The sequence below is a fragment of the Arvicanthis niloticus genome, chromosome 21, assembly GCF_011762505.2.
Source record: "Arvicanthis niloticus isolate mArvNil1 chromosome 21, mArvNil1.pat.X, whole genome shotgun sequence".
NCBI lineage: Eukaryota > Metazoa > Chordata > Mammalia > Rodentia > Muridae > Arvicanthis > Arvicanthis niloticus.
In genome coordinates, this window is record NC_047678.1 from 31,239,550 (window position 1) to 31,251,770 (window position 12,221).

The 12,221-nt window shown below is 37.7% G+C and overlaps 1 protein-coding gene across 5 annotated transcripts in view; it reads left to right on the plus strand.

Moving 5' to 3' along the window:
• Positions 1–12,221, plus strand: part of Setd2 (SET domain containing 2, histone lysine methyltransferase) — an 89,701-nt gene that overhangs the window by 51,013 nt on the left and 26,467 nt on the right. For 3 of the 5 annotated variants that reach the window (XR_013105590.1, XR_013105589.1, XR_013105591.1), the window contains exons 14-15: positions 8,297–8,345; positions 10,365–10,518. Coding sequence is in view for 1 of the 5 variants with exons in the window: in XM_034483764.2 (XP_034339655.1) it covers positions 8,297–8,345; positions 10,365–10,545 (230 nt within the window). In the remaining 4 variants the exon portion in view is untranslated. Of the gene's footprint in view, positions 1–8,296; positions 8,346–10,364; positions 10,546–12,221 lie in introns of those variants that run through there. The other 2 variants (XR_013105588.1, XM_034483764.2) reach the window with 1 other exon arrangement.

Consider the following 12,221-nt stretch of genomic DNA (forward strand, 5'->3'; position numbering starts at 1 on the left):
ATTTAGCGCTGACTCTGATTACTCATTAATGGCTACTATTCTGTTTCCATATACTTTTGTTTTCTCTCCTGCCCAAGGATTTAGTACTGGCCTTTGGATCTTTGGCAGCAGGAACTGTGTTAGCTGTTAACTTTCTTTCCTTTTTAAAAAATTATTTATTTTATGTATGTGAGTATACTGTAGCTGTCTTCAGACACACCAGAAGAGGACATCAGATCCTATTACAGATGGTTGTGAGTCACCATGTGGTTGCTGGGAATTAAGCTCAGGACCTCTGAAAGAGCAGTCAGTTCTCTTAACTGCTAAGCCATCTCTCCAGCCCTCAGCTATTAATTCCCAGTGCTTCACGAGTTAACCTAAGCCCTGCATATATAGAGAGAATAAAAGTGAGCATTGCTAAGGTAGGTTCTTTGAGTTGTATCAAGATGGATAGAGCCTGAGGAAAAGAAAAACATGCTTCAATCAACGTACAAAGAAGTAAGAGGGCTTTGCTAAACAGCAGCATCCTAGCAGTTGCCTCTTAATTAACCAGGTCTTCACCAATAAGATGTTTGGTGTGCAGCACTAATCCTGTGGTACTATACCTAGAGCTGCTTCAGAGATGCCTGATCCTTTCCTTTTAACTTACACAGACCATTCTTATATGCGGTCCAAAATGTATATAATGAAATGTTCTTTTCCTATTCGTATCTCCTGTGGTTCTCAATCAACTATGATTCTTTTGTACACCTTTCCAGAAAGAAATCATAAATATTATGCATATATATGTGTGTGTGTGTGTATATATATATATGGCCAGCTTTTTATTTTTTTATTTTTCATTCAATATGTAGTCTAGCTAGGCCTGGAACTCACTTTATAGACCTGGCTGATTTGGAACTCAGATCTGCCTGCCTCTATCTTGTTTGCTACTATTCCCAACCTGCTTTTTTACATCGTATTTTGTACCAGTTTTAGAGCATTTTTATAGACGTATGGCAGGTGGTTGTATAAACATACATAATTTAATCAGTTCGCTATTAAATCCATGTATGTTGATTCCTTTCTTTGAGTTAACAATGTATACTTATACACTGCTAGGTCATTATTTATTACTTTGATAAACACCCATATTGCTAATTATTACTAGTTTAACTTTTTTCTTTCTTTTCTTCCTTTTTTTTTTTTTTTTTTTTTTTTTAAAGACCGGGTTTTCCTGGGCATCCCTGACTCTTCTAGAACTTGCTCTGTAGACCAGGCTGGTCTCAGACCCACCTGCTTCTGCTGGGATTAAAGGGGTATACCACCACTGGCTGGCACCATTTAACTTTAAGAGTGTCTGGTGTGCCCAGTTTATGTTTCATTCTCTCACATGTAATCATCTAATAGGATGGTATGGTGCATACTGTTGACAAATATGTATGTGACACAGAATTTAGAATTTAAGTATCCACCATCTCTGTGTAGGCTTTTTAGCATTGTTTTCTGGGAGAATCAAATCCAAGAAATGCCTTTAAAGGTTTATTTCCTTTTGTTTGGTAGATGTTTAGTTGCCATTTTAAAGTTAAACTTTCTTTAGAATGAAGATACTAAACCTGTAGTGTGTTTAGTGGTAGAGCATGCATCTAATACGGTCAAAGACCTGGCTTCAATTTCTGCCCTACTCGCCCGACCCCTCCCCTCAAAAAAAGCTCTGCTGACTTTTGACTTTTCTAGCTTACAGTGTCACTACTGACGTCTGAAGCTTGCTTTTTTTTTGCTTCCAGTTTCTTATGTATCTCTTACAGGGCTTCAAATTTATATACTGTGTAAGTATAGCTGAGGATGACTGTGAACTTATGATCAACCTTATTTCACCTTCCAAAGGGTGGGATGATAGGCATTCATCGCCATACCTGGCTGTGTGGCACCTGAGTTTTGTAAATACTAGGCAAACATACTACCAATTAAGCTGTACCCCCTGCCCATGGATGGAATTTCAGTAACATGATAAAAGTGATGTCTTTTAGCTCATAGCTTTTCCTTCTTTTTTTTAATTACTTCTTTTTTTTTTTTTAATTACTAAATATATATTACATGTCTGTGCATGTGTGTATGTATGGGAGTCCTGGTGCCAGAGGAGGTATCAAACCCCTTGGAGCATCAGGAGCATCATTACTTGAGGTTCTAAACCACTTAAAATATAGGTGCTGGGAATTGAACTTGGATCGTCTTCAGGAACAGTACATGCTTTTAACTGCTGAGCCATCTCTTCAGCCTTTCATTACTTTTTCTTCTGTGGAATTATTTTTGTTCCTCTGACCTGTTGGATTTTCTTTTTTAAGATGTAGAACTTATGGTATTTATTCTTTTATTTTGTTTTCATCCTCTCATTTGACAAAGCAAGACTTGATCTTAGAAAAATATGTCTGGCTGGTGGTAACACAAACCTTTAACCCAGCACTGGAGGGGCAGAGGCAAGGTGGACCTCAAGAACAGTCTGGTCTACACAGAGAAACTCTGTCTCAAAATAAAACAACAACAAAAAGAAATAAATAAAAAGTTTTGTGGAAGCTAGGCGGTGGTGGCGCACGCCTTTCATCCCAGCATTTGGGAGGCAGAGGCAGGTGGATTTCTGAGTTCGAGGCCAGCCTGGTCTACAGAGTGGGTTCCAGGACAGCCAGGGCTACACAGAGAAACCCTGTCTCGAAAAACCAAAAAAAAAAAAAAAAAAAGTTTTGTGGAGATGAACAAATTAGTAAAATGTTTGCCACAAAAGCTTGAGGATTAGGGCTTGACTTTTTGTTGTTTTTGGTGGAGACTCTTAACCCTTTTTTGTTTACATTTTCTTTCATTTTTAAATTAACTCATTATCTTAGCCCTCCTATCACATTTTTTGTAACATTTTAAAATCCAAAGTTTGTTTACTCTAAATTCTTTTCTGTATATAGATTTATATTACACAAATGTGGGTACATTTTCACAAAAATTAGAAAATATCTAGACCTCCCAGTTTAATAACTGCCCAGGATAGTTCTTATTTTTAATTAGGGATAAAACATTCACATAGTCATAAATTTGCCTCCTAGGATTTTTGGTACCAAAAATATTATGGTATAATAAAGATTGAATGGTTTTGAACATTGGTCCCAGGCAAAATCTGAATTAGTTTACTTCTACTTAAGTAAAAATGTTGTTATGGTTTGAAGGAAAATGATGAGTTAGATTTTTCTCTCACAGAGAATAACCCTAGCACTTGGGAAGTGGAGGCAGGAGCAGATGGGAGTTTAGGGTCACCCTCAACTACACTCAGCCTCAGGTCAGCATGCATTGCTGGACACTTGTCTCCAAAAACCAGGATTGCCTTTTGTATACAGTCTAGGCTTGGCTGAAATCAGATCCAGGACAGTTACTTCTTTAGTCTGTTTTGCATGTTTTCATTTATATATATATATCTCAATCGCCTCTTTTCTTTAGCAGAGTTAAAAATGGGTGAGACTTAGAACAGAATCAAGTCTCAGCCATCCTTTTGGGTGTTTGTTGTTTTAAACAGTTTCAAGTAAACCAAGTATGCTTGAAAGTTGCTGTGTAGTTAAGACTACCTTAAACTTCCTAAGTATGCAAATTTGGGGCATTGGTATATGCTTTTAGACTATGGTGTTGCTTTTATTTTATTCATTAGCAAATTAGATTTGTTCTTGCCTCATAGCAGTTGCAGCTTGAATGTATATGTATATGTTGGTTGGGAGTACTATCTAGCCACTAAAGAAATGAAAAAGAATGATATCTAAAATATTGGACGGAATGATGAAATAAGATTCTTTTAGGCCTCTCAGGTATAAGGGTTAACACAGCCATGGTCTCCAGCTCATAGTACCTCCTTATAACAATCCAGTTTCATGATTGTATTTTGAGGGTCAATGTGATAAGGAAGCACAATTCAGATAAGTATTTGTTCAGTGGCCTATATATAACGGTGACATTATTATTCGCTTAACACTGTGACATCATCCCTGTTAGGCTAATGCATTAATAGTATTCATTCACCAGATAGAATGACCCTAAAAAATTTCACAGTAGTTTCAACAAGGCTGCTTCCTTCTTATCTTTTAAAATATCATAGAATTTTGGTGCATTTCATTTTTTAGGAGTTCAGTCTCCTTATACAAAAAATTGAATAGGAGAGTGTAGATGATAGTTTTTTTTTAATGTAGTTTTGCCATCATAAAGTAGAAAATTGAGTTAGTCAACTCCTACCCCCAGAGTTATTAATTTAACAGGCTGGCAAGTCAAGGACTGGTAAGATTCTGCACAGAGCCATACCAACCTGAGACAGAAGTGCATTGCTTATGATAATGCATATTCCACGATGGGTAAGGAAGGCTTTCTTGTCAGAACGACTTAAGACAGGCTCAGTCTGGTTTATGCAATAAAAAGGGGGAGATGTGGAGAGCTTTTGGGGTTGTCTGGCGAGAATCTGATGTAGGACAAGGAAATGGACTGCAGGCAGAAGTAACAAAGAAGTAATTTCAGGCAGAAATCTAAATCCTAGGCTAGAACAAAGAATTAGCTTCGGGCATGAAAATGACTTTGGGTTAGGACTGGGAATTAGGCTTAGATACTTTGATCATCCTGACAAGCCCTTAGAAATAGTGATCACAGGACTGTGTTTATTGTTGTGCATGTTCTTTGATTATCTAGGTTTATTGTCTTCCTTGTTCCTGGACTATTTGCATCTGTAGTATTGCTATTTTCCTCAACCTAGAACTGACCTTAATACTTGCATGTAATTTAAACAGTATAAAGGCAAAAAAGGAGGAGGTGAGATGGAATAGGAGATTAATGAGTGGGGGGAACGGGGAAGGGGGGTGGCATCTGAAATGTAAATAAGTAAGATATTGAATAAAAAAAGTTAGTCTACTCCTAATCTTGGGTATGCACTGATAAAATTTGTTCCATTTATTTTTAGGTGTCACCTTTACTATAATCATCTATACTACAGTTATCAATAGTTAATGGTAGTAATATATTTTGTAAATGTAAGATACATATTTGAAAACAAATGAACATGTACTTTAGGCTGAAGAGATGACCCAGCAACTAAGAACATAGATGGCCCTTGCTCTTCCTAAGGATCTGAGTTCTGTTCCCAGCACCCATACCCGGTGTCTTGCAACTACCTGTTACTCTGGCTCTAGGGGAATTCAATACCTCTGGCCTCTGGGCACCTATATCGTGTATCCATTCCTACTCACACATATATACACATAATGACATGTGGGTATGCATATGTGGAGGGCAGTTTTCCTGCAGTCATTTTTTTTTTTTTTTTCTATCATGTGAGTCCTAGGAATTGAACTCAGAGATACCCTTAACATGCTGAGCCATCTTGCTGGCCTCGGAATATATTTTCAGGCTAACAATTGAAATAATCTTTTGTAGTAATTTTCTTTGGCACATTAACTATCATAGAATGCATCCCCAACTTTTGAAGTCTGTATAATATTTAATTTTTAGCATTTTTCATGAACACTTAAAATGTCAGGATCTTATGGGAAAGAACGAAGCTGTAATATCTGTAATTGAGTCCTTGGTGTATCTAAGTATTCTTTATGAATGAATATATTTTTGTTTTTGTTTTTTTGAGTACCTAGATTTACATAGTATATTCAAACAGTTTACTTCTTCAGATTAATTAATGGTTGCTGATAAGTAGTTTTACTTTTCTCCAAATGTGGTTATTCAGTGGAATAGAGAAACTAGAGCTAAGAATGTCGGCTTTTTTCTTTTTGCCTTTATTCCTGACCCACTACCACCCATAGCTGCAAACTGACAGCCAAAGGACTATAGGGATCTCTGAGAGTAGAGTAGCAAATTGAAATGTGTCTTCTCACCAAGCAAAAGCAGCTTCAAGAAGAGAGAGAGCCTGGATGTTCTGAACTGAGGCAGTTTTTTCCCCCAGAGTCTATCTTGCTGGGAGGCATGACAGCCTTTGAGGAAACACAAATGTAAGCATTTTAGTGACTCTCATCTTTCACTCTCTACATCAGTTATACGAGGAGCTTTTTACAAAGAAGGATTTCCAAGATTTAGTTTGTCTTGGGTGTGGTTAATACAAAAGGCTTCCTTGTCATTCCGTGGCTGTGGTACAGAATCATAGTTCTAATGGAAGGTCTTGAACATAGGAAGGAGGGTTTTAGGGGCTAATGGAATGGAGGAATCTACATTTGTGCATTAATCTTAGCCAACATAATGCTTTCAGCTAGCTTTATTGTGTGTCATCTAGTCAAGCAGGTAAGGAGGTCTTGGAGTTCGACCCTTATAGTAATGGTAAGCATGGTAATCTTGAATAGGTAGTAGCCAAACTTCCAAGTGAGTTGCCCTTTCTTATAAAATGGAGGGTTGTTTTTCATCCCACCCCCACCCCCACCCCCCCCCCCCCCCGATGCTGCTGGCCATTAAACCCAGGGTCTTACACATGCTAAGCCAGCACTGTGCCACTGGGCTGCTGCTTCTACTCCGGAAGTTTGTTTTGAAGTTCAAATTAGATAATACATATAAACATTTAATAGTGATACAGTATATATAGGATAAGTGCACAGGTAATATTATAATAATCTATTGGATAATCTGTTAGTATATAATATTGGAGAGGGTTTTTTTCCTCTGTTTTTCCTTTTTTCTTCAAGACATGTCTCACTATGTAGTTCTGGCTGTCCTGGAACTCACTATGTAGACCAGCAGGGCTCGAACTCAGATCTGCCTGCCTCTGACTCCCAAAGGCTGACATTAAAGGCACGTGCCACCATGCCCTTTTAAATATTTCATCTTGAAACTTCATTTGTCTAATATGGACTATTTCTCATTTTTCCTAAATACTAGATTATACTGTGAAATGAGTTTGGTTTTGTTGGAGGACCTTTTCAATATTGGATCACTGGATCACATAGTCGATATCCAGGCTACGTGGGTGTGGTTAATATTACACAATTGTTATAAAGGGGGAGAGAGTATCATTGTATACCACTGAGAATATGTAGACTCGTCATTAGTTGGCTCACTTTAGTCAATAGCTGGGCAAGAACTTCCACCCATCTACTGCCTGGTAGACTGGAATAGTGTGGAATTGACAGCTCTTAGGGATTACCCAGTACATAAACATATTCAAGGCATAAAACATGGTTTATGTTTTTCATGATCAATTTGGTAGAATATTAGATGCCATTTTGGGAGTATTAATGACCTAATAATAGTGTTCATTCTTCTACCCCTTTTCCCCCTTCCTCTCGTCCTCCTTCACAGTCTTATGAAAGTAGATAATTTGGCCATTAGCAAGGTTGGTTTTGCATCCATAGAAAAATACATTGAATTGCCTAGTGTGTGCAAAGACACTAAATTTTTCTCTATATCATAGCAAAGGATGTGGTGGTGGTGGGGATGGAATATAGCTCAGTAGTGGAATGGTTGTCTGGGGTGTGTGAAAACAAACTGGTTTCCATCCCCAGCACCATATAAACCATGAATGTGGGGAAAAAATGCTGATTTTTTTGTTTGTTTCAGTTTGTTTGTTTTTTTAGACAGGGTTTCTCTGTGTAGCCCTGGCTATCCTGGAACTCACTCTGTAGACCAGGCTGGCCTTGAACTCAAATCTGCCTGCTTCTGCGCCACCACTGTCTGACACATGTAATCTTCAAAATGTTTTTAACTGAGTTACTGCTCTTAGTGGGAATGGTACATGAGACATTATGATTGTCCTTATGAATACACTCAGTAAAGAAGCTATAGATGACTTCTATCTGATTTTTGCAGGAATATATATGCAGAAGGCATTCAAGAATTAGAATTCTTAGGAAATAGATTGTCACAAATACAGTGCTACAGTTGTTTATTCTGCTATATCACTAGTGGGATAATACAACGAACCAGCCAGGTGGTGGTTTAATCTCAGCAACTGGGAGGCAGAAGCAACTGGATGTCTGTGAGTTTGAAGCCAGCCTGGTCTACATAGCTAGTTCCAGGACAGCCAAGGCTACACAGAGAAACCTGTCTCCCAAAACCAAAAGGAAAGAAAAAAAAGATAGTATAACCTTGGTAAATGTGAAATATATACATGTATATCTTCTTTTACTCATTTTCATCAGGCCAGATCCTATTTTATTTAAAAAGCCAAATTATTTCATTTTGAAAAATATTTTGAAAAATATTTAATTACCAATAAATATTTTCCTTGTAGTGTGTTTTCCTGGCCTTCCTGTAGCTTTATGTTATCAGATTCAAAGTAATGATCTTATTGCCTCACACTATTAACTCATCTTTTGTTTTGTTTTTTGTTTTGCAGGAGGTGTATCGAATTCCAAAGAAAAGTCAAACTGAAAAGGAGAGCACAGGTAAGCTGAGGAACACTTGTATAGGTAGCTTTAAAGAATTCTTTACATAATTGTGGAGACAACCCATAAGGACTGTTCTTCCTTTTGAAGTAAACATACATAAAAAAATGAAACATTAGATGTAATAATTTGGAAACTTGCACCTGTATTCTTAGTGTATTTTTCCAAAGGAGATGTTTCTTATACTGCCTATGTTGTTGCTTTGATAACTTATCTTTCATTGATTTGTCCCTCTAGAATAGTGAGTCTTGTTTGTTTGTTTGTTTGATTGTTTGTTTTCTTCCTCTTTTAGTGCTGGGATTGAACCCAGGGCTTCTCACATGTTAGACAAGCACTCCACCACTGAGCTTTTCTCCCTGGCCTTAAAGTAGGCATTCTTTAAAAAAAAATTTTTTTTTTAGGTGTGTATATGAATGCTTTGCTTGTATCCATATCTATTTATAATACATGTGCCTGGAGCCTCTGGAACTGGAGTTAGGGGTGGTTGCAAGCAACCATATAGATGCTGAGGACTGAACCCTGGTCCTCTCCAAGAGCAGCAAGTGTTCTTGCCCATTTTGCCATCTCTCCAGCACCACCTCTTTTCTTTTTCTTTCTTTCTTTCTTTCTTTCTTTCTTTCTTTCTTTCTTTCTTTCTTTCTTTCTTTCTTTTTTAAAGAATTACTCTTTATGAGTGTTTTGCCTGCGTGTGTGTGTGTGTGTGTGCAGTGTCTATGTGTATCTGGTGCCCTCAGAGGCCAGAGAAGAGTACCAGATTCCCTTGAGTTGGAGTTACACATGGTTGTGAGCTATCATATGGGTACTGGGAATATACCCTAAGTTTTCTGCAAGAACTGCAAGCCCCAAATAGACATTCTTAAATCTATATTGCTAGAGGTATGTGGAGCAATATTTACTTCTAGCTATTCATATATAGAGGGAGGTGTGTGTGTGTGTGTGTTCATTCTTTACCAGAAAAGGTTAAGAAATCTTACCAGAGCTGTGTATATTAGCATATACCTTTAATCCTGATACTCAGGAGGCTGAAACAGGCAGATCTCTGAATTTGAGGCCAGACTGGTTACAGAACAAGTTCCAGGACACCCAGGATCTACAGAGAAATGATGTCTAGAAAAGACAAAAAGGAAAAGAAAAGAATAAAAGGAATCTTCATTGGATTCTCAAGAAATCAGTGCCTACTGAAGCTCAAAATCTTTGTTAGAGAACAGATAGTACAAGTTCCATGGTAGTCTTAGTGTCCTGACTTTAACTGTCTCACTGTGTTTCTAACAAACTTTAACGAATTAAAGGAATGGACTCAGTTTGTGGGGCTGTGATTGGTTTCTTGAATCCCTTCTAACACTGAGCCAGTGTTGCTGGAGTGAAAAGGCCAGTGTGTGTGTAAAGACCTTATTTTTTACAAGCATAGGTTCTGATTCCTTAAATAACGTTCTGTGTGATATCTTTTGCTTCATTGTTTTCTCTTTTGCACATCTTTAAGTTCTAATGGTTTATTCTCTTCATAGCTAGACATCTTCCTACATGGGACTATAAAGAACTGTAAGAAAGAAGATTTGCTTCTAGGCAGGTTTTTTTTTGTTTGTTTGTTTTTGTTTTTGTTTTTGTTTTTTTTTGATAGGACCATTTGCAACATACAAAGTTGTTAGAGGCTACTAGTCTAGTCAATTAGCACTAAAGGCAAACCTTAAATATTTCAGGGTTACCTCCCATGTATCTAGTCTAGTATTAAACTCTTAGAGCTGCAGAGGATGATGTTGGATTTTTTTTCCATAAGCAACCTTTTATTTATTGCTTGTGGAATTTTCTTGTGTTGTCTCAACTTAGCATAAGGAATTGGTTTTGATTTTTTTTTTTTTTTTTTATATTAAGCAACTAAAAACTAGAACCTTTAAAATTCAAAGTCAGGATTTGAGAGAAGAGTCCATATATTTACCTTTTTGGGTAGAAGTTTCATTATATACTTGATGTGTTATTTCCCTATTAAAATAAACTGTTTTTAAAAATAACTTACCTTTCTAGTAACTGAACGAGGAAGAGATGCTGCTGCCTTCAGAGATCAAACAGCTCCCAAGACTCCTAACAGGTCGAGGGAGAGAGACCCAGACAAACAGTCTCAAAATAAGGAGAAAAGGAAACGACGGGGCTCTCTGTCACCACCCTCTTCTGCGTATGAGCGGGGAACAAAAAGGCCAGATGACAGGTAAGTGACCAAGTGAGTTTTTCTTATTTGAGCAAATCCAAACTAGTCCCTGGGCCCCTATATTGAAAAGAGGGACTTAAACTTTCCAGGTTAACTTCGACATTTATGTTGTGGTACAAACACACCACTTGCACACTAAATGGATTGGATAGGAGAGGTTAAAATTTTTTTTTAAGAAGGAGAACTTGTTGGGAAGAGAATGGTTTCAGAGGGAGAAGAATGTCAGGAAAGGGATGGTACACAACAAAAATTCATTATATGAGTATAAAACTTTCAAAGAGTTAAAAAAAAAAAAATGAGGCCACCAAGATAGGTCAGTGGGTAAAGACACTCATTGTCAGGGAAGACACTCATTGGTGAAGTAAGTACACAAATGAAAGAAAGGCTTGCTTGCTTATTTATTTATTTATTTATTTATTTATTTATTTGGTTTTTCAAGACAGGGTTTCTCTGTGTAGCCTTGGTTGTCCTGGAACTCACTCTGTAGACCAGGCTGGCCTTGAACTCAGAAATCCACCTGCCTCTGCCTCCCAAGTGCTGGGATGAAAGGCATGTGCCACCGCTGCCATGCAGAAAGGCTTATTTGAATTAAAAAATAAAATCTAAATTAAGACTCGGCATGGGAGCATACAGTTATAATCAGCATTTATATGATGGTAGCAGGAGGATTGTTCAAAGTTCAGAGCCAGTCTGATCTTCATAGCAAGTTCCAGGTAGCCAGAGTTACATAGTGAGACTCTTGTTTCAAAATATAGGCAGACACACACAGCACTAGCTTTTGGAAATAATATCTTCTAGATGAGTAAATATAAGATTTTACTGGTAGGTTTTAAGACAGTTTTTTTTTTTTTTTTAATAATAGAATTTTGCAGTTTGCATTTAATCACATATACTTTTTTCATTTGTGTAATTTTAGTCAGGATCACACTAGGATGCCATAACTTAGAACAGTCTCCTGAGTTCTAAGGCGACGCGTGTTAGCTGCTATGCCTGGCTTTTTTATGTGTGTTGAGGATCAAGCTCAGATATTCCTGCTGGACAACATTTTAGATTATTTCTTGTTCGTGTCACATTTTCTTTTCTTCATTTTTTTTGCAATGAAATGGGTTTTATCCTGTTGTGTTTTTAAAATCTGTACTTGTGATTATGGAATCTGCCTCAACCCTAAGGAGGAATAGGAAGCTGGTGTCACTACTTGAGACATCTAAAATCAGGAATGCTGGGTGGAAGTACACAAGTATTGGGTTTCCTAGGGCTTCTCTTTATCTGCCAGATTCCTTTTTGTTTGTTTTCTGGTACCTGGTATTTAGCACAAGGCTTTGTACATGGTAGATACACATGTGCATTCGTGCCTTCAGAGGTCTGAAGCATTGGATCCTCTTAGAACTGGAGTTAGCCGGCGGTGGTGTCTCACGCCTTTCATCCCAGCACTTGGGAGGCAGAGGCAGGTGGATTTCTAAGTTCGAGGCCAGCCTGATCTACCGAGTGAGTTCCAGGACAGCCAAGGCTATACAGAGAAACCCTGTCTCGAAAAACAAAAACAAAAAACAAAAAACAACAAAAAAAAAAAGAGCTGGAGTTACAGGCAGTTGTGAACAGTCTGATGTGTGTGCTGGGAACTGAGCTGCTAAGGCATCTTTCCAACTTGCTTGGTGTTTGTTTGTGTAGTGCTGGAT